Source organism: Rhipicephalus microplus, chromosome 3, assembly GCF_043290135.1.
Source record: "Rhipicephalus microplus isolate Deutch F79 chromosome 3, USDA_Rmic, whole genome shotgun sequence".
In the NCBI taxonomy this organism is placed as follows: Eukaryota; Metazoa; Arthropoda; class Arachnida; order Ixodida; family Ixodidae; genus Rhipicephalus; species Rhipicephalus microplus.
Genome location: NC_134702.1, coordinates 97,593,850 through 97,617,074, shown reverse-complemented (window position 1 = coordinate 97,617,074; position 23,225 = coordinate 97,593,850). Strand labels below are relative to the sequence as shown.

Sequence of the window (23,225 nt, the reverse complement as noted above, 5' to 3'; positions counted from 1 at the left end):
CAAAATGTACGGAGGATTCATGGTTTACCAGGTTTACCTCCGGAGCTTCGCCCACTCATCATCATTCACTTCGTGGATGTGGCGGCACTTTTTTTCACGAAATCACCACTCAATTTCTGCGTACCGATTGTTAACCAGGGAAGCGTGAACGTGTGGCCTTGGTGTTCATCACTAGGTTAATTCTGACGTTTCACTATACTCTTGTCGTTTCTTAGTGACATCGAATTCACGACTTTGTTCACGGTGCCGGCCATGGCGCGCACCTCTTTTCTATTACTTTTACACTCGTCCTGCGTACGCGCCTACTCTTGTTGTGTTGACGAGCCCGTTGAGGACTGGAGCTAGCACAAAATTTTTGGCACTTACGCGCTAGGAGTATTTGCGTATATGGACCAATTTTGGTTTAGTCTAGTCATACACAGCTTCGTTGTGAAACAGAAGGTGAAAAGATGGGCTACCTCGGAAGATTAGGGCATATATCCAAGAAAGGGAAACGTAAATGCAATGATAAATGTAGTGGAAGTACGTTCGAATAGCTTTCACTTTACCGCCTTATTATTGCTGGCGTGCCATGTGTTCGCACCCCCACGACATGTCTGCCATGTTTTGGTCGCGTGTGCTATAGCATGTGTGAAGACGTGCCTGCAGCGAGCAGCATCGAGCAGCATGTGTGAAGACGTGCCTGCAGCTGCAGCGAGGCGAGAGAGCCGGGCATCGCCAACGCCCGGCTCTCTCGCCTCGTGCTTCGGCTCGCTGCTGTGACGGTCTCTGCTAGACGGTTCATCACGCTGTCTTGCCGTTGTCGTTAACTACTAATAAACCTCTTCACATTTGGTGGAGGTGCTGGGTATTCCCGTCGCTACACCCTGGAGCTGCGGAGCCGCACGCTACAGCCCGTCATGACTGACAACGCCAACCCATCAGCGTCGTCGCCCCAGTTCAACTGCCCTGACCATCCTAGGCTACGGGACCCGAAGGTCTTCAGCGGTGCGGATGGGACCGACGTGGAAGACTGGCTTGAGCACTACGAGCTGGTGAGCGCCAATAACAAGTGGGCTGAAGCCGACAAACTCAGCCATGTCATATTTTATCTCACCGGCGTCGCAGAATTGTGGTTTCACAACCACAAACGCAACATTCCCACGTGGAGCGTCTTCAAGACGTCATGTGCCGAAGTGTTCGGTCGGTCGGCTGTCCGCAAGCAGCGAGCCGAGTAATTTGCAAAGAACCATTCATGAGATATGAATGTATTCTATTGCGAGAGTCACTGGCTGTGCGCATGTACAACTGGTGCGCCAAAGTAGGCTTCTGCCGAAAGAGCGCTTTTTCATGCATAGCGGTATATCTTTATCGCAGCGTGAGAAACACTGGTGTCTTTAGAATTGTGTTTTTTTTTGTTTTTCCTAGTAAATTAACGCAAAACATTATACTTGCGTAATAAGTTTGTGCCGCTGATACGCGTCACATTTGCTTTTTCATTGACACTGCGCACAAGTATCAAGACAGCCAGGAGTTCAAGTGACTGGGCGTTAAGAAGGTGCTTAAACTTCGGCCGGGTGGCTGAACAGTGCGAGCCACAAACACATACCGAAATTTCTGCGTTCAAGTATCCCAAGAAAGCCCATCTTCTTTGATTGTAGGCAGCTCAATCGCTGGGTTGTTGCTGAACGAAGGCGATTTACGCCGTTACAACAGTGGATAGCCAAAATTGCTCACTGTTATTTTCCGTGTAAAATCGGTAGCTATAGATAAGCAAAGCCCTCACTCAAGACACCTTGCATTAAGCCGGACATTATCCCCGACATTGCCTTGGACATTATCATACATTGTCGTAGATAGTGGTTGTAAGAGGCCATACATTGTTGTAGATAGTGGGTGCAAGTAGTCTTGAAAGATATCTCCAGATAATACCAATTCAAGTGTGCCCATCAATCTCTACTCCCGTTGGAACGTTCCGTTAAGTACACTGCCTTGTTCATGTCCGAGCCGCATGTGACCCACTATTTAATGCGATGTTGTCCGATATACAGAAAAAAGTGCAAAGTACATGGTCGTTCTGTAAATATACTTCGGACGAAACTGTCATCTTGGCAGTCTCGTCTGTTTTAACTTGCTTGCTGTGGAGTAAAGGAAAACGTAGTGAACTCAAACAATACAATGTGGTAGTGTACAGTTCGCTTGCAAAGGCTCACTTAGCAATAAGACGTCGTCCCCATGCTAACATGCATGTCCTGGCTCTGCCCACGCGATTATGAGCGACTCGTTACTTCATAAATACCGGTGCACGACTTCTTGTCACAAGCGCTTATCTAGTATCCACTAAGGCGTCGAGGACGACGTTCTTCGTTTTATGAAGATGATTTTCAAGAAATGGCTCAAATCGGTTTTGCCATTTGCCGGGACGCCTGTTCAATCTTGCCTTTAAATGCAAAGCGTTTCTTAGCGAACCTCGGCGTCCTTGAGCGTATCTGTCTATATCTATTTATCTAGCCGCCTACGACTTTTCGCTCTCCAGACCTTTTGGATAATGGTATCGATACTAAAATTCGTATGGCATAACATCACTATTACTAGCATAAGTGGCTAGTCATAACATGATAATGGTGACATTTGTCATGATTTACGTTTCATGGTCTTGCTGCTTTTGCGATGATTCGGTTCGGATGACATGTTTTACAACTGGTATGGCATGGCATACGCGTCCTGTAAGAACCTGACTACATGCCACGCTCATGATGCGCTCGCGGCCGTTTTGCTATTTTCACATATGCCAAATTTGGTATTACGTGACGCGAACGGACGACGAAGCTAAATGACATGCCCGAACATGATGACAGACATATTATGTAAAACATGGCTACATGGTACTTACTCATAGTGCGCTCGCGGTTCTATTGCTTCTTCCGCATATAACAATTTTAGTGTTACGTGACGTCAATGGGTGACAAAGGTATGACTGGTGCAAACATGATAATCATGACATGCATGTCATGTAACAATCATAACGTATCACGCTCATCAGTGCGACCGTTTCGCTATAGCTTCACGTCAAACTTGGTATTGCGGGACGTGAATGGATGACGAAGGCAAACGACACTTTTAAACATGGTAATTATGGCATGGCAGTGATGTACGGTATAATTTACGCCCACCTGGTAACGCTGTGGTGATTTTAAAATGACATATCAACCTTCCTCGTTCGTGCTTCGCATATAGATTCCCACTGTACATGGGATCTGCCAATTTTTTTTTTAATCTGGTGTTCCTATCACGTGTTTGAACGATCAGGCTTGATTTACGCCATATTTCATTTGACTATGGCGAACTTGCGCGAACTTTACAAGTCATTCCAGCGTTGTGCGTCATCATCGAAGTACGAGATCACCTTATTCTACGGAGTACACGTCATGTATAGTACCGCGTGCCCAATCTAGCAAGCGAAACGCGAGCGTGTATGCTTGTATAAGATATCGCGGTTATCTTGGCTGCACATCGTATGACCACTCGAAACCCTCGTTTCAGAAGGGTCCTACGAAAACGGTGACCTCGAGACCGAAGCGCGGTTACTGAATAGGCATATTGTGTCATCCAGACCGCAATCATCTGTGCGGAAGCGCGCCGACTTGCAATGCAGTCAATGTTGGCACTGTTATCTGTTACCATCGCGGCAGTGATGCTGCGATGTTGGTCTCTGACTGGTCGATCGACTTATCAGAAGTAAGGAACAAGATGAAAGTAAATGAAGTCGAACAACCAATGAAAACTAGCCTTCGATTGGAGGCTGTTCTCGCAGCTCGGTATCGTTGACGAATCCCAATGTTATCGAGAATGTCTTTCGCAAGCATTCCACCCTAACAAAGGGAAAAAATGTTGTGCGGCACTCGGCATTGTTACCGTACAATAAAGCGCTTTCTTCCGCTACTGCCACCCGCGGGCAAGAGACCGCACTAGGCTCTTGAGCACCGGCTCCACTTCCGCAAACAGAAGACACTTGCATGTCCAGCTTGTGTACTGCGTTCGTCCCAATATTTTCAACGAATGCAGTAAAAGCTGGTGCAGATAATGAATGGCCAACCTTTTACAGTAGTCGTGTTAATGAGCATGAACGATTGTCACAACGTTTGTTCGTGACAATCATGTTCTGGCGTTTTGAATACACCAACTGCAGTATGGTTTAGATGGGTCATGAAGGGGGGGGGGGGGGGTGTCCTACAAGTAAATATTTGCTACATGGGGCACTTTAAATTAAACTATATTTAAGGGCACAATTTAGCCTATCGTCGAAATGTGGCCACCTTGGCCGGAAATCGAACTCCTGCGCGCCGGCTTTGCAACATGTCTCGTTACCTGGTAAGCTGCAATATGCGTACGCCAGGCTCTCCTTTAAGGAGGTTGTGGGGAAATTTCCGATCGCAGCGCCATGCTCCCCGCCGTCGACCCCCTCCCGCGTTGGTAGAGTCCAAAGGCCAAACATGCTTCACAATTGATGAAAGAATATGAAAATCGAGCAGTGACGTGCTTGTCACGATGCTCTGCCTTTGGTCTCTAGCTTTTTGAATTCAACATGGAAGGTAAGCAGTTCTTCCAATGCAGCATCCGTGGCCTTTGGGTGCCATTACTGCCAAAAGCCTGCCTGGCATGAACTGAGGGAACCTATGGAACAGACTTGGCGCATTCCCCCACCCTCTCGGGTGACTTAGGAAAGAGAGTCACCCACCAATGCGAGCTCCGACGCAGGATGATGAAACCACGAGAACCTGTCCTAGTTTCAACGACATCTTTGCCTTGTCTTATTCATTTCTTACATTGCGCTTAGTCTGCAACCGTCGCATCAAGTACTACTACTACATTGGCCAGTTGTTCGATGGTGTGACGTTTTACTAATGTCGGTGCACCTTTTCGTGGCGGCTCAGCCTCAAGCTCTTACTCCAACTCCGTCCAGTCGCTGTGCGAGCGAACTGTGCAGTCTGCTGTTACAGAACGTCCTCCGTGGTGGACAGTAAGCTCGCGCAGTTCAGTTCGTAATCCAACTGGTCGGCATTCTGAACAAATGCAATCGCTTGCCCAATGCTTAAGGACGGTAACGTGGACCGCATCAGCGTCTTTAATCGTGTGGTACGTTTGCTGAATCTCGCGCAATTTAGCGATGAAAAAAAAGATTAAATCACAACTTGAATTAGAGTCAAAATTTATTGCTTAGATATTTGCAATGTGTTCTGCATCCTTCAAAATATTGTTTGTAATGCTACTTCAGGCTTGTAAAACAACGCAAAGGTGTTGCTGCGCTCATCCAAAACGCGATGAACCACAGGGAACATTACATGTTTCCCTGTATAGTGAACTCTGAACGCCTTCTGTGCGAGTTTTCGTATTGTGCATGTCACTCGTCTGTTCGTCGCACCCGGTGTGGCTTTTCGCGTGTCGTTTCCGCAGTTTGTCATCCCCCTTGTCTCTGGCATCGATCTCGTACAGACATGGAACATACGCTGTTCCGTCGTGTCGTCACTGTTACGCGTTGTGGCTGGTACTTGCCGTTTAGCAATACCGCAAACGTTGCATTCCTGGTGAAGCCACAGGCCGCTTTTATTTAAGCGTGAAGCTGCTCAACACGCTGTTCAACCAGCGCAACAAGCGAAGTGCGCTTACCTGTAATGTCTTTGCGGAGTGCTCTTTCAATACCGATATGCTGATAGCTGGTTATGCTTCCCAGCAAAGCAGGCGCAGCGCTCGAGCGCGTCAGAAGACATGACGAAATGCATGTGCGCCTGCGCCGATTTGCTTCGATGCGCGGCCGCACCGCGTGCGCTGGCGCCCCGCGCAGTCCAGCCGTAAAGCCCTGCGGCCACAGTGGGCAGTGTTCATACCAAGAGTAGACGAGTCTGTACTTGGTCCTGCGCCATTTTCTTCGCTATCGCTTGCCGAGGCGTCGTCGCGCTACACCTTTCAGATCCCAATGTATTCTTGCCACTTGCAGGTTTATCTTTGCTTTTTTTATTGGTAGAGAACTTGACCCGGTTGGTTCATGATGCTTACTTTGTTTGGTCATAAAGCGCAAACTTCATTCCTCGCGGTTTTCGGGCACTAACGAATAGGTTTAATACCATTGGCCCGGCGTCCGGCCGCTTCGCCTGTATGTATCGGTTCATTGTGAAACTTTATCAGCCTGAAAGTAATCACCTGTCACCGCTAGGCAAATCTTATGTTATCCATTGACGAATGTAGTAAGTGTTCGGACGCTGTAAATACGGTATCCCCAAAATCTAACAGCCAACCAGGGCACGCCACCCGTGAATAAGATCTCTGTTCGTGAATCAAACAGGCCCGCTTAAGAGAGCGGGAGGAGACGACATACCGGGATCAATAGATTTAGTGGTGCCATGAGCTCAGCTTTTAGGCGTAATATAGGAAAGCGTAATCAAACGTTGTCTTCTCATAAATTTTGAAATAAAAAAATTGGTTCATATAATGTTGTTGTGAAATCGAGGAACATTTCCGACGTATGAAAATTCCACAAAGCAGCGAGTTCTAACTCTCATTATTGGCAGCCCTACCTCATTTCTCCACCTTATCTGGCTGCCTTCTTTACCTTTCCCTCATCGCATGTTACGCAGTAGGATTCAACCTTGCTAACCTCCTTGCCTTCAACATCCATTTTGCTTAGACTGTGCAGCCAACCTCGATGCGTACCTTTGTTTAAGCCTTCCCGAAACGTCAATGTGCAACTAACCACCGAAGCTTTCTAACCAGATCTTACGCAACGCGAAGAGCGAATGGCAACGTAATCTATATCTGGCAATTACGCAGTGACTGACACTGAGCGTTACACCAAGGGAGCGAGAGATCGAGTGATTAGCTGAGAGGTGGTTACTTGTTTGTTTTCCTCTGCATTACCTGTTCAAACTCGGCCGTCGGGGTGAGATGGGAGAGGAGCTCTTCATCCGACACCGACCACTCGGAGTCTCGATCGGCGGTGTCTCCCTCAATGGGGTGCGGAGGGAGAGGGGCTACCTCGTCCACTTTCGCACACCCGTATCGACTCCCTGGGAAGGAGGAGCACCTGTGCTTATCTTCAGGGCAAAAACCTCGCGTCCGGCTGTGCACTGTCTCAGCTGTCTCCGGGCGACGCCAGCGCACGTGCTAGTGCCATGAAGCCCCTGGAGCTCCTCTTCAACCGGCTGCACTGTCTCATCAAGATTGACGCCCGAAATGAAGAGGCACCGCCGGACGTTCTCGGTGAGCCGAAGTTTACCGCAGGATTGCTACGACAGGGCCGCACTGTCGGTACGGGCACGGCACTGTCGTCTCTTTGATATAACCGTCCCGGTTGCTTGTGTCCCGCTGTCATCACCCTTGCGGTTACATGCGAGATCGGGACGGTTGACCTGCTGTCGCCACCTTTGTGGTAGCAAAGGATTGGGATGGGACGGTTGTCCTGCTGTCGCCACATTTTGCGGCTATAGCATGTGATTTGGACGGTAACATTAGTCATGCTGTCGTGATCATTGCAGTAGCGGCTGCTATACAAACAGGAAGCGGTTTGGCGCTGAGAAGCCACTGAAAATCTGGTCACATTAGTTTTTGGAGCAGCTCATCACTTGCATAGGTTTCAAATTGCGTTCACTCTGTAGTGGCAAAAAAAAATCTTCCTGAAACAACTCTGCACAAGCATGGGCTGCTGGTAAGCCACTTAGGTGCAATTGCTCTGCAAAGCCAATGGGCTAGCGAACATTCACTTGTGCTATGAGCCGCACGATAAACATCCCCAGCGAAAATTTCAATCATGCTCATGGAAACGATAACTCTATTATATCGTAAATCTTCCATCACACAGATATAAATGGATTGATCAGTTACAGCGCTCCGACCTGGATCTTGCCTCGCCCACGCGGTGATCACTGGAGGCCGATTTTTAGGCCCTAAAAACTGTGCTTTAGGCGCCAAAAATTGGCGAGCAACATTTTTGGCCCCCATAATTGTAAATGTAGGATCAATAAACTTTTACATGAACTCAAATATTCGATGAGAGACGCGCATGACCTGGTTTTACGACAGAATAGGAACAAAAATGATATACTTCCTGATGGCACAAAGGCACCAATGGTTTCATCTGTCCATGCAAATTTGTCCTTTTTGCGCACGGTCTGCAGACTTTATTTTAAAGGCAAACGTGATGAGTTACAAGTCCTCCGTTGAATAGCACGCTCATCGTTTTTTTTTTTTTTTTCGGCATGACTGAAAAGGGCAGCACAGGAGCAAATAGCCAGACTGCTTGAAAGCCGTTGGGTCTTTTAGCCTTGTATTGACTGAATCTAATCGCGCACGGCGAGTTTCTCCCATCTGTGAACACCTTAAAAGGCCTCTCACCAGGTTTGAAGCTTCAGCGCTGGAAAGTGTAATGTATGTCCTGCAGGCCACTCACTAAGATTTCTGCCAACATTAGCAATATTACCCACCCCGGAAAGAGGTGAAATCTCGGATGAAGGCCAAGCGGCGTTCAGTCTAACGGCCGTGCGCCGGTAGACTGAACATGGAGGTAACGCAGGCCCGTGGCCAAGAGGATAGGGAAGCTGGGGGCCTGCCCCCTTCCCGAAATTTGAATCGTCGCATGTGTTTTACCGAGGACATTAATGAATAACCGGTGTTCTTCAAAGCCTTGAAGTGCCCCTCGCAGCATATCCACGGAGTGAATGAGTGGGGTGAAGCGTCCGTGGGTTTTCTTGATAAACCATGCATTATCTCTGTCCGTCTGTCTTTTGCCTCCTTGGCATGGGCGGACGCTTCGCCCCACTCATAATTCACTCCGTGTATATGCTGGGAAAACCACTAGTCATCTAGTTCCATTCCCATGATGATCATGATAGTGAGGCTATGCCCTTCGTAACGGGCGGACACTTTGTAGCACCCTAGCCAATGATAAATAAAAGAACACACACAATGCCATCTATAGAGCAACTGGTAAACTAGAGGTGGCTGCGTACTATTCTACTAATACTATTGAACAAACATGCCTACGTACGGGCCTTGTAGTTCTGCTGTTGACAACATGCGAGTCTGCATACGTCTTACTGACAGTCTGTCAAACTAGTATTTCTTTCAGTCGCTCGAAGCACATAACGTGACCGCTGTCTTGTGTCATCACGTCAGAGGAGCTTAACTAACGCATATCGGTGTCATACCTACAAATGCTCAGTTTTATCACATAAATAGCCTTCAGCGTGACAGGTATTCCTTATGGCTGAGGCAGCACACCGAATGTACCTTCCTTGGAGCTGACAATGCAACTCATGCAGAGGAGGTTGCCATCGCTTTGGCCACCTCTCGTCCCAGTGCTCACATTCTAACTCTCACTCAGCCTTTTCTTGATACATCCAGGGTTCCATCACACCATCGACTGCTAATCTTCAAGCCGCTTCCTGGTGCTTTATGCCTCACTTCGTGAGCGTAATATGGACTCCAGGCAACACAGCAAACGCACCTTGCTGCTCTTGTGTTGGTTTCGTTCGCATGACATATTGCGAAACTGGTATGGTACGGCATGACTGCATGGCGAACACAAGTGACACGTCCTAACGTGGTAATCATGACATGATTGTCGTGTAAGTCATGACTGCATGCCATGCTCATGGTGTGGTCGTTTCGCTAGCTTTACATACACCAAATTTGGTATTACGGGACGTGAATGAATCACGAAAGTATTTTTGGTGCAAACATGGTAATCATCAGATGCGTGTCATGTAAAAACATTACTACATGCCTCGCTCATTGCTTTCTCGTGGCAATTTCGTTAGCTCCACATATACCAAATTTGGTATTACGTGACATGAACGGATGATAACGGTATGCGACTGGTGCAAACATGATAATGATATGCAAGTTATGCACGGCATAATTTACGTCTGCCTCGTTACGTTGCGCTCATTTTAACAATAGCATATCCACCTTCATTCATGCTTCGCATATCAGATACCCACTGTACGTGGGATCTGCGTTTTTTTCCTTAAAAATCACTCCTAAAAAGCCACCCTCTTATCGAACATGAGTGGTATTGCATTATTTTTTGATTAGCTGAGAACATCTGACTGCTGTAGCTTCCAGCTCGTTCCGCCCGTGGAGAAATTGCGACCCTGGAAGAGACTGAAAAGAGGACATTCAATGGGCTTTACTCAGGAGAGCACGCATTATTTTGTCTCGTTGTCCAGCCCACCTAATTTGTCTGAATGTGTTTTTAGTGTGTTACGTGCAAAGTACCAGGCAGGGTTACTGCTGCTGCTGCTGCCGCCGCCACTGTTGCGATATACCCTCAACGAATCCAGGCAGCCGTACGGAGCTAGCAGATTGAAACATTGCGGTCGGTCATTGTAGAATATGAACACTACACTTCCCTTAGAATATGTTTGGGGAAGTTCTGAAGCCTGTACCATGAGCATCGGCAGGATTTTGTGTTTGGGGGAGGTGGGTGCAGAATTGTGTGGGCGGGTGAGCACTCAGTCTGGCTTGACGGGTGTAGGGAGGGGAGGTAATGCTTCCCCGTGCCGATGTCTATGGCTGGCAGAGCCAAACTTTTATTGTATCTGTGTGCTCTTCGATCAACGCAACTTCTGATGGCGCCCCGGACTTTGTGTCCTATAAGACTCGGGGGTCCAATCACGGAACTATTCCATCTTTCTTTTTTTTTGTATGCTTTTCGCCGCTATTGGAAATCTGCGATTGGTCGAAGCGCACCTCATGCACGCTTCGGCAATAAAAAAAAATGGGGGGGGGGGGGGGGGCGGAAGCGTACCACAATTGCACCCGAGGTCACTAATGTCCTTACGTAAAATCCTCACGGACAGCTCGGAAGACGTAATGTGACAATATCATCAGCAAATCCAACTTGAAATTCGCACAAGGTGATTGCTATGGCGGCAGTCGGTGAAAAAGAGTCTCGAAATTTTCAACGCTAAACTCGCTGGAAACTCCCCGGTATGTGAATCTGCATAGAATTGCAGGTTGAGCAAATATTTCACTTTGAAAATCTTGCGGGTCTTGCAAAGACGAGTATGTCCTCGGCGACTTCGCTGCTGGCATTGTTGGTGCTCACCTGAACGCTCGTTGTGGCACCGCATCTGCATAACTGCGTGCCCGCATAATACAGACAAATACAGGCCACTGGCGCTACGAAAAACTTCAAGTTACTCGTGGAAACGGAATATGGCGGAATTTGCGAAGATGGCGTCGTTTCTGCGAAGTACGTGTCCTAAACCTTCGATTAGACCTTGACAACATTTTCCTTTCTATAGATTGGAAAAATACATCCATGGGCTGCGTAAGTGGAAGGTCTTTGGCACTCAGTAATATCCCAGTGAAAAGAATGAAGCGCTTGTATTTATGCTTCCTTCTTTTATCAGCACATTCGCAAGCATTACGCAATAGATTCTTGGCCGATCTCTGACAAGACTCCACGAAGCGATGAGCTACAGAACTTGTGGTGCACCTGGAGAAAGTCAGTAGCAGCCTGCTGCAGAGAGCATTGCATGCTAGGCAAATATTGTGCAAGTGCCCTTCGTTTATCTGTTCTGCAGGAAGCTCTTGAAAGGCTAACGATATGGATACGAAGGCAAAGAAAAAAAAAAGCGCCAGGCCTACGCGCAGCACAGTCACAGCGAAAGCCAGAAGAGCAGCCTTTCAGAGCATTCTTTACTCTTTGGGTAACTGCTACAAGCACACTGCTCGGTACCCACTACGCCATAAATAATCAAATTCTTTGTAGTAGGCCAGTATTCCCTCTATCAGTTACATACTTGTTTGAAATATTGTGCAACTTTTTGTGTAGTGGCTGATGACGATGAGGAAATATGTCTGAAGTAAGTAGGCGCCACAGTCAATTGGTGATAAAAGACAAGCTTTTGTATTGGGTTGGAGCATTGAACGTCCCGCTTGTTACGCTATTCGCATTGCGTGACGCCTGGCTGTTCCTCTCGTATTCTAAAACGATTTACTAGTCATATTAACGTGATTCTTTTTCTGATATCAAGCCTGCCTAAGGCCAGTTTAGAAACGAACTTCAAGCACTGACGTGGCTCAGTGGTAGAATACTGTACTGGCACGCAGCGGACCCGGGTTGAAATCCCATTGTGCCAATGTGTTTTATTATACTTTTTTTCTTTTGATACTGGTTACGGACACCGGCGCCGGCGGACAACTACGGCGCTGCGCATGCCCCATGTTATGATCTAACAGCTGTCGCTGTAAAAAGTATCGTGTTATCTTCTGTCAGATAAGCCCCGTATTCGTGAGTGAACACAGTGCTTGCGCATCGTCACCGTATAGTTTCTTGGTTGGCTATGGGCTCTTGAATTTTTCTTTTGCCTCGAGCCGTCGCAGTAGATTCGATCTGATAGGGTTCCGGGTTAGAGTATTGCTTTATGTATATAAAATAGTCATTCCCTTGCCCCCATTGTTTGAATGAGTGCCTTATTTGCTTCGAAAGTTATTGTTTCCACACATTCCCGACTGTGGTGGTTGGAGATGCTTAATCCTTAACGCTATCCGAGAAGCCAGGTTTAGGTTATAGCTTAACTCGTTTCGCAGAAGTTTCGGTGTTGGCGTCGTTGGTTGAGCGCAATATCATTTTATGCCTGACCGAAACATCTAGAACGAATTCAATAAAATCTTGGCTCACGGTGGGGAATGATTCAGGGTTGCTTGGGCTTTAGTGGCGATCTAACCCTGGTCGTTTTCGTGGCGAACGGATGTTCTACCACTTCCTCTTCTCAATAAGTAGTTTTCATGCTTTACAAATAGACGCGTCCTGTATACATTTTTCACAATGCAACATGAAATATTGCAGTAACAATGCGGGGCACAAGTGCCCATTGTCAGCGGGCGTCAGAACAAGCGATTATCATAATGACTCCGTGGTTTAAAGCCGCTCACCCACTACAAGAGGCACATACTCTGCTGTGCCTATTCCCTCAACTTCACGTAGTGGTTCCACAGCAGGTTCGAAAATACTTCATGCACTAAGTATTTAACGTACGCACTAGTAACAAGATATCGCTATCGCGCGGAACTCGTAAAGGCGACGCTTTAGGGTCCCCTAGTTTTTTTTATTCAGTTTAATACTCCAGCTCTTAGATAATACAAAAATGAGTCTTTTAAGACTTGATGCCGCTGGACAACGCAGTATATCAGTGACAAATTTTTACATCCATAAAACTGATGGCATTCTCATTCTTTTGATGGAGCCCAAGTGACGTCAGTCAGTTTAGTACAGACAACCACGTAGTCTTTACGTCCGAGTCGCGGACGCAATATTTTTCAGAGCTTCCTGTTGAATATATGATGTGGAAGAGCTATGCGGAACAGTCGCGCAAGCACCATCAATCATTGAAGAGATTCGCAGGCCGCGGGCATTGAACAACTGTGAGTCTTGATTGCATTCGTGCAAGTGAAATGCACGTCGTAGTGTTTTGCAATAGTTGGATGTACACGCAGGCAATCAAATCTGTGCAAGTCCGGAAGGGGAAGTTACTGTCGGTGTAATGAAGTTTTTCTTTTCTTTCTTTCTGGGAAGTTTTGCGTTATTTCATGAGCAATAGTGTCGGGAGTTGAGTCCTATAACCGACCAGTTGATACAGTTTCCGACGGACGCGGACCCGCCGCTAATTAAGGACATATTCGTGAATTGTTCTTTCGGATGCCGATTGGCAGCCCTGGAGCTCGCCCGTGGTGCCGCAATCAGCAGTGAGGCCCTGAATGAAGGGCTCCATCCACAATCGGGAAGCCTTGTGTATTCCCTCGTTTCTCACTATTTTCATGGAAAATAGGAAAATCCTTCCACCTCGTATAGATACCACGCTTTAAGGAGTGTTTCAAGTCGTCTTCTGTCGTAAAGATGTTTCTCGCGCCACCTATCTGCCGGTACGCGCAATGTTACGAGGACGTCCGGAAGCTATCGACCCGCTTGTCCCCTCACCCTCATTGGCTGGAGAGGTACTCGAGCCTTTTTTTTTTTTTTGCGCAAAACGTCGCCTTCAAAATATTTTGCCTCTTCCGCGCGCCTGGTCCTGCCAAGAAAGGATGCGCTGCGATACCACTCGGGCCGATACCCGCTTGAGGACTGTGATCCCGGAAACCTTGCCCCAGATTCCAGGCGCGTGCTTCTAGTGTCGTCAGGACGCACTTCAACGATGTCCTTTAGTCGACTACAGCGTATACGGCAGGCAAACCAGATGTGCCCCCTGGTTGACTTCTGTGCACTTCTTTTTTCCCCTGTTAACAATTCAACTGCTACTACAACAGCCATAACTATAGAAGTCTTTTCTCCCACGTCTATCTGCAATGTCCTCTAGCACTTCTCACGTGGTGCACGTCATAATCGTGAGGCTTACAGCTTTTCCTTTCTAGGCGACGCCAAGTCACGTGATCGGACAGCTCGCACGTTTGCGGTTGGCTATGATCGGCGTCATACTGCACCCATGGCTTCACACTCGTCCTCGTGGAGTCTCTCGAAACGGAGTGTGTGTAACGGTGAAGGGCACGTCCCCCGGAAGGCTTACGGTAGTCCCGACTGTTTGAGCTAAATGTAATGACGCCCAATCAAGGCACTGTCAAATGCATATACCCCGATTTCGACATTCGAGGTCACGGGCTTGCTGCAATTTCGTCAAATTGGTACCGTTTGGTGCCAAATGATTGATAAAACAGCTGAATAGTTTCTATTCTATAAGTATTTCGCCTTTGATGCTTACCTGGCGACAGTCGCGTTGAGATCAGGTACAGTGAACTAAGATTGTTTTGCTTTTAGAACTACCATGCACTTCAATTCGCAGTCGTGTCTTGCTATTTGCGAAGTACATCTAGAGGTTCGATTGCCCCCGTTTAGATTTTTTTTCGCAACAAAAATTACCAGCCCTCAATATGATAGCCTCGGCGCTCCTGAATGTAAAGTAGTACGTATAAGTCAGTCATGTCGCAGCATGTGAAACATTTCTAGCGAATTCCCGTAAGTCGGGGAAAAGGGCCCTTTCGGTATACTTGCTGCAGGCAAAAGGACACGCGCGAAAGTGTTCTCGCACGACCGGTGCTTCCGTGAATATGTGAAAATAGAAATATCTCGTTCGTCCTTATCTGGGTAGAAAAGGCACTCGACGCTTATCGTGCCACTTACGCAGTCGCACCGAGCGAAGGTTGGTTGCGGTATTGTAGAACACGCAAGGTTGTGTCAGAGCCTGCTGTCCTCGGGGCGGCTCCCGTCTACGCAAATGTTCGCTCCCCTTCAACTGAATTGCAATTGACGGCATGATACCAGTGCTTTACCCCCGCATTCACAAACGCTCCTCGACTCGACTTTCACCCTTCGCTTGATAGAGTTCAACACTGCGCCCCTGCTCGGCTGAAAATGACGCTGTGCTACTCGAGAATTGCAGCAGATATGCATGCAGTGACTTGCCGTGCCTACAGAAGGCGCTTCCATCGGTTTTCTCAAGTGAATGTGAAGGGGTCAGTGAAGGGGCGTTCTAGAATACGGGGGTTAATCTTCACGCTGCATTACACTTCGATTGGCCACGATACGACTGTCTTTTCGGTGTACCTGCGCAGCAGTCAAGTAGAACCGACGTATCGATAGTATGAAATACCGATTGTACTACTGTTGATAAAAAGCTCCTAGTAATATTGATAACGTAATCAACGATACCATCAGGAGTATTGCTGTCGATAGCAGAATAGTATGGTGACTATCCCTAATTCGCCGAATAGTCTACTACCAGAGGTATACTCGGTACACTTAATTCATGAACATGCAATCGACTTGCATGCTGGAATACGTTCACCAATAAAATTCATATTCGAAAGTCGCCAGTCTCGCCTTACATACAAAACGGCTTTTCTTTTACTTATTTTAAAACCACACAATCCAATAAAATTTTGAAGCCATCCCGTCTCGGTGGATCAAGGGTCACGGTGCTCTCGGTGGATCAAGGGTCACGGTGCTCCGCTGCTTGGCCGCAGGTAAAGTTTCCGGGCCATGGCGGTCGTATTTCGATGGAGGTAGCAGCCCATGTACTGCACGATGTCGGTGCACCTTGCAAAACAAATGGCCGAAATTTCGGGAGCCCTGAACTACGGTGTCTCTCATGATCATATCGAGGTTCTGGGGCGCAGAACTCGAGATATCGTAAAGTCTGAAGCCGTGCACATCCGCCATATGTAACACACGCGTCACATGTTCCTTTTTTGCGTCTCTCATAAGCATATGGTGGTTTTGGGACGTTACACCGCAAAATATCCCTCACGTTCCTTCCTGCTGAAGTTGCCCACTTCAGCTTGATTATTGTGTCAGGCAATCATTAAAGTTATTTGGCCGCTCAGATTAGTTCGCTAATCGGAATTTTCGCCAAAATCTAACATTTTTTTTCAGATTCTTTGAAATTTATAGCGACCCCCGGAAACTTTCACAACATTGTTTCTATCGCCAACTCGGGCTGATGCGTCCGAAAGTTTCGCGAGGACAGCCCGACGATGTTCCGGACACAACATAGTCATTCCCGGGTCTCTATTAACCGGGAATGTGCCTACCGACGTGCGATGGCACTGGGAACGAATGCAGTGACTGTGTCGGCAGGGCGAGAGCAAAATGGAAGGTGATGATCAGCGCTATCCGTCGTATAAACACGAAATAACCCAAGCAACCACCGCAGTCTCTAGCACTATCTGGTGCTGGAGAACACTATACGGGCTGCGAGTCCATCGTTCCGTACATTGGCGCGACGTGCAACCTCGTCAAAGGAAAGCTATGACATCTAGATGTTTTAATGCGATAGTGTCAGAGCCTGCACGTGAACGAAAACCCGTGTAGGTCAAAATAGAAGGGAATCGCCGCTTTTTAGGAGTGGAGCTCCTTGGGCTTCCATGATGTCTGTTGTCGCTGTCGTCGTTTGTCCGTCTATTCCATTCACAGAGCGTTCATAGTGCGCATAGACCGTTCTCTGTCCGTCCATATGTGATCCTATACTGTCAATGCATCTGTACCTCTCTCTTATAGTAATCGATGCTTTGCACGTTCACATTATGGACTTTATATGACCTGGCTTTGCTCCATCGTTAGCATTTACTTCGTCGATCGGCTGCCGAATATTTTATTCGGTTACATCAGGAGAAATTTGTTGCAACGAATTCAGGACAACACTGCGTGCTGTTGTTAGTTGCCGCAGAATAGTTTTTCTTCGCATCGGCAATGTTGTAGCATCAGATTTTGTTAGATGATGTATGTAACTGCACCACATACTCGGGGAATAAAGTTTATGCCGCAGCGAGTTCGCACGGTTGATTTTGTACTATCAAAATTGTATACGAAAAATATCAATAACGCTGTTCATAGTTTTTTTTTTCTATTATCGATAGTTCGATAGTGACCAGACTATCAATATTGACAGTAATATTGATAGTTCTGTATAAATACTTCTCATTTGTGCTGTGCAGCACACGACAGCTATGAGCACACTCTCGTCAGAGTTTATTGCATGGTCTCGCGAGATCATTAGCATGATGCCGAAGTTAAGGCCGTCTTCAGTCTTATCGCTCCTGTAAAATGTTGAATTTGTTGTTTCTTCTTGATGGCACTCTCCAAAGTCTGACCATGAAACTGTGTTTAAGTATCTGTACCCCTACCGGTCTCTCATCCGTATGTATGCTGTCGAATAGAAATGCATATCCGTCGCTATAGACTTGGTTACGTCACTCTGGACCAGTGGTCTAGTTTACGTTGACGTCCTTCCGCTGAGAGATTGTAGTGCACGTAGCACACCACTTGCAAAGCCGCGGCATCAAGTTAGATCAACGCTGTATATTCTTTCAGTGCATCCAGCAATCTGTATTTTTTTTTTCTGCGAATTCCCCGCTAGAGTATTCGCTGTGTCGTGAGCTACATGGTGGAAAAGTCTAAATACGTGCTCATATCACCGATAACGTATTAAATCATTAACCCTTAAAGCACAGAGACTACGGGTTAATGTTCCTGCATCTACAGTTTCACCTTTATGTCTCTGCTGTCAAACTTCAACGACTGTAAGTTTTCTCTTTTTTTTCCTCATTCAGAGCGCACTAAACTGCATATTCAGAGCATTTGCCGAGAAGTAGGTCGTTCTTTGTAGCCCTTCAAACGCTAACATAATACGAAATGGACGGTGTAACTTTACTTATAGTCCTGAGAAAAGCGACTAAAATGCAGTGGGATTCGCCTACATGGGACGGGCAGCCTAAGCCTTACAGCCCAAAGCTGATCCACCTCCCCCCCCCCCCCCATCTTGTCGGGGCTTCCGATGGTGGAGCCCCACTTGGCCGAGTTTACTAGTATCGTTTTTTTTTTCACCCGTCTAAACGGGTTTTTCGATACCTAATGTTGATGCGCTGAGTGACCTGTCGATGCAGAATGACTGCACTTAATCTAATTCATTTTGCCTGAAGTTTCCGCAATTGCTTTCGTTATAATGGCCATACGAATCGGCGTCCTTCTAGCGTGTCAGGCGGGAACTTTTCTGGGGGTGGCCCTTTAGCTCTTCTCGACTCCGTTCGGTGTGACGCGAGGGAAGAAGGCACTTGGTAAATAATATTCGTGTCGTCAGCGTGTCCAGAATATGCCGTCTTCCAGTACACATGCGATACGCCACCGTTCAGATTGCCGTATGTATACGTTCTTTCTGCAGAGGTCCTCGAGAGCAGCTTGCATTACCTGTTTACAATGTCTAGCAGCAATCTCTCCTTCATGCCCCGCGGCGGTGGTCTAGTGGCTAAGGTACTCGGCTGCTGACCCACAGGTCGCGGGTTCGAATCCCGGCTGCGGCGGCGGCTGCATTTCCGATGGAGGCGGAAATGTTGTAGGCCCGTGTGCTCAGATTTGGGTGCACGTTAAAGAACCCTAGGTGGTCGAAATTTCCGGAGCCCTCCACTACGGCGTCTCTCATAATCATATGGTGGTTTTGAGACGTCAAACGACACATATCAATCAATCAAATCAATCTCTCCTTCAGCTACTGTTTGTGGGTGAGTAAAGACCGATATATCCAGCACATGGCCAAGAATTATACCGGCTAGTCTTGGAGGATGAGACTTGCTTTACTGCCGCACTTTTTTTTTCGCTGCACACCTAAAAAAATATTTGCTCGTACTGCCCTCACACTGCATTGCGATTATAATACTCATTTGAGCTGTGACATGGACTGCATGACCGATTTTGATTAACACTTCCAAGCGGATTTTTATTGCCTTGCTGCTGAGTGACTTTTTTGCACAAAACATGACATCAACAAAAACATCTAGCTGATTGCATTTGCATGACAGCTAAAACGCAGCGGAATTTCGGCGAGTAAAAAATTAAAGACGTCCGCGGGAGTGCGTCTGTGACGAAATTGCGCTTTTGTTTTTTTTTTCGGCTGACAGTCAATCTTGGTGTCGTGGAACGGAACTGCGTGTGACGGCCAGCTGCAGCCTTTCCCTCATTCGCTGCACGCTGTCACATTGATCACTCGCGTACGTGTGATGGTTTGCATAAGAGTCCAGTACTCTGGTTGTTCTTGACGCTCTTGACGACCAAAGCAGTCTTGCCGATGCGTCAAGTGTCCCGGTCATTGTAGATTCTTCCTAATGGTTCTATATGTAGGTAGGTTGCCTTGTCAGTCTCATGGCCCTAGAGAATGCAAAAAGCGCGAGAAATCGGATGATAGGGCGTGTGAACCGAGAGGTGGCCCATCGCCACATTTGATCCTTCTATAGGCCACTTTTCTTGGGAGTCGTGGGTCCTTCGGCATTCGACAGAGTTCAATCGGAGCTCAAGGTGGGGGAAAAAAACCGCTCGGGGCTTTAAATGACAGATGCACATGGAAATCGCAAAGCAGAACCATATATCTCTACTACAAAGGCTTCTACTGGTTGGCTAGACATTTGAAATGGTTAAAAGAAAACGCCAGGACACGTACAGAGCCTATATCTGCCTTTTCGTCTAAATCTTGTGCGGCGCTTTGCCGCTGCAACACGTGAGTGATCTGCACAAACTGAAGTGACTCCAAGCCTATACCGTGGTGTCTTTCGGAGTGACGTATGATCACCAGACATGTAGACGGAATTTAAACGGTTGGGTTGTGGAAACGCTTCAATAGTCGCGTACTTTCTACCTTGGGGGACCACCTGGGTTTTCTTGTAACGCGCCGGTCAATTGCATGTGTTGTATATAAAAAAAAACGGGTGACCGACGTTAATTCCACAATATGACTCATTACATAATCGAATCGTGGTTTTTGGCACGTGAAACCCCCCAACTGTATTCTTTTGAAAAAAGCGTCTTGCTACAGAACAGTGTCCAAACTTTCCTACACTAGCAGTAGATAACGTTCCGGCGTCCTTCTCTTTCGCAGCGGCGCGCAGCCGAGCAACTGCGGAGGCTGCCGAGAGTGCCAACCCGGAGCACCCGGTGCCTCGGCATGAGGTCAAGGAGTCGCTCGAAGCCGGGCGAGCGGAGCACGACTTGGGCGGCGGGTACGTGCCGCTGGTGGCGCAGGTGCAGGACGACGAGCTCCCGCCGCGTCCTCCGTCTTCCGGCGAACAGCGGCGACACGGGCCCTCGTCTCGCGGCATGGATTCGGTCGAGTTCAGGCAGCGCGGCCGCGAGATGGTCGAGTACATCGCTCGCTACATGGAAAGCATCGCCGACCGGCGCGTGACCCCGCAGTGCGAACCGGGCTACCTCAAGGAGCTGCTGCCGGAGAGGGCGCCCGAACAGCCAGAGGACTGGGACAACATCATGGCCGACGTGGAACGCTTCATCATGCCCGGAGTAAGTGTACGATGCCCCCTCTGCTCGCGCTGTACACTAATGGACCTGCGCAGTACAAACGCACACACAAAAACTGAACTCACCTTTACTACTTTTGGTGTGTACGGACCTGCCACGCATCTCTTTACCAAAATGTGTAAGCATGTAGGTTCACCCTTATTCTGGTCAGTCGTTCGAGCCGCGATTCTCCAGAAGTAAATCTGAATCTTCAGATAGCTCTATATGTAGCAAGTCGGGAGTCACTGAAAAAAAAAATGGTTCTCTTCCTCTTTATGGTACTGAGGACAAAGGCGCTATCTCGATGGGCGTATTATCGCGGGAAGGAACCAGAATTTGGACCAGTACATATGCGTGGTGAGCAATATTCAGTATACTTGAAGATTGCTCTCATCAGGACTGGACCGTTGCTATGTAAAAAGTAACAAAAGGACAGCGCTTTCAGGACTATTTTCTATGCTGTGCTTTTATTCTTCCTGCGTTCGCACTGTTAAAATTTGCGGGTTTTCTTTAGGCATGTACAAACCAGCCTGTATCGACATATTGGTAACATTGCCCATTTTATTATAAAAAGCTTGCATTTCATGGAACCTTCAAGTGAACTAATTTACACACGTAAGCGTTGCGCTATCCATGAGGTGTTGCGTTTTACATGCGAGAAACAAGCCTATAACGCCATCGAATGTATGTATGAATTGTCATGGTGAAAATAGCTTTTATCACTTCCCCAAGTTTGAAAATGAATAAAGTAGTTCTCTTCTCGTTTAGGAGACGGATTGTATGCAGCAATGAATAAAAAATCTCGGCATATCCACGGAGTGGATATGCCGAGATTGATGAGTGGGGCATGATGAGTGGGGCGAAGCTTCGGAGGGTTTCATCGGTAAACTTTGAATCGCCTGTCTAGCGGACATTCCAAGAACTTAACGAGAAGTGGCACAGCCGCACTAGACTGCACCTGGGAGCGCGCACTTGCAGTCCAGCCCGGTCGTGGAGGTGGCTACCTACAATTACATGCGTCGAGGACGCACAACCCACGGCTTAAGGAGCTTCGACCCTGAAAAAATGTGCGCGGTCATTCTGCTAACCTTACCCCGTGTTCTGTTCCTTCTGTATGCGGTCGACTGATTACATCACAACTCAAACATCAGGCGTTACGATAGCCTCCCTTTTGTTATGTGGGACACTGCCTTGGCGATCCCAAGGACTACTTACGCACGTGTGGCGTGGCGCGTGTTGTAATCTACCCGAGGACGCACGCATGATAGGTGCGGCTGCCTTGAACTGACACTTGAGGACTTGTATTGTGACGTCTGTGCATCCCAATTGGATAAACTGCAGTTGAACAGCACAAGTGGTTGGCATTCTCCCCTGACATTTTCAAGCACGCGTCGCCTTGTCATTAAAATTCTGGCGGTTTTTTTTTCGAGTTTTCTATCCTATCATGACACTGAACTCTTTTCTCTGAATCTTGTAGATTACCTGGAGACTACAGAAGTCTTTCGCTCGCATGACCCGTTTCAACGCTTTCGGGATTCAACTCGACTGTTAACAGCTTGTCACAAATAACGGTCCTGCGGAATTGTGGCCTCGGGTCACGAAGAACACGGCCAACCATGCCACCATAACCTAACGAAATAAAATGATACTTTCACAACACCCGTGTAATTATACAAGCAAATAACAACGCATCAACGTTCACAGGTTTTCAGACGGTGCACTGAAACCGAAACTTGCGACGCAACACATTAATCGTTCATGACCATCTTGGCTTGATTATAGATTGCAAACCAGTAGTCGCTGCCACATAAACCGTCCTTTGACGGCAGAATGACATCAAGATGTGCGCGGTGAGTGTTTTCAGAATGCTAGCAGCGAACAAAGTAAACATTTCTTCGGTTATGGATACGCGCAAGCTGGTGACACAGTATAGCGAGTCTTCTTCGCTGGAGCCAAAGGTTGAGGCCTGCCCAATTGCGTTCCTCGCAGGTGACCCACTGGCAGCACCCCCACTTCCATGCCTACTTTCCCGCTGGGAATTCCTACCCTTCTATCCTGGCGGACATGCTCTCTGATGGCATCGGCTGCGTCGGGTTCTCCTGGGTGAGTAGTGTCTATGGCCAGGTCCTTAACCACGTTCTCTCGTGAAAGCCATGCGCTTTATTTCCGTAAAATTTCCCATGCATGCGTGTCGCTAACACCGATACGCTGTCGTGTTTATTAGCCCTTCCGCTCTGCAAATTTACTTACTGTGCCCGCCGAAAGGTGCGCACACCCGAGTGTGAACAATATGCGCAGTCGCAAACTTGAACACCATCGTGTGTCTCGCAAATAACGCGGACCTTCATCTAATGATAATAAAACGCTGGTTTGTATATGGCGAAATTCACGGGGAACGCCGTACTACTTGTGGCAGGAA

At 47.6% G+C, this 23,225-nt stretch overlaps 1 protein-coding gene across 2 annotated transcripts in view; it reads left to right on the top strand.

Annotated features, from left to right (window-relative positions):
* The window catches only part of LOC119172270 (aromatic-L-amino-acid decarboxylase), a 56,214-nt gene that overhangs the window by 15,448 nt on the left and 17,541 nt on the right, over positions 1–23,225 (top strand). The window contains exons 1-3 of one of the 2 annotated variants that reach the window (XM_037423327.2): positions 7,083–7,233; positions 20,391–20,809; positions 22,796–22,909. In XM_037423327.2, the coding sequence (XP_037279224.2) occupies positions 7,146–7,233; positions 20,391–20,809; positions 22,796–22,909 (621 nt within the window). In that variant the 5' untranslated portion in view covers positions 7,083–7,145. Of the gene's footprint in view, positions 1–7,082; positions 7,234–20,390; positions 20,810–22,795; positions 22,910–23,225 lie in introns of those variants that run through there. The other variant, XM_037423319.2, reaches the window with a different exon arrangement.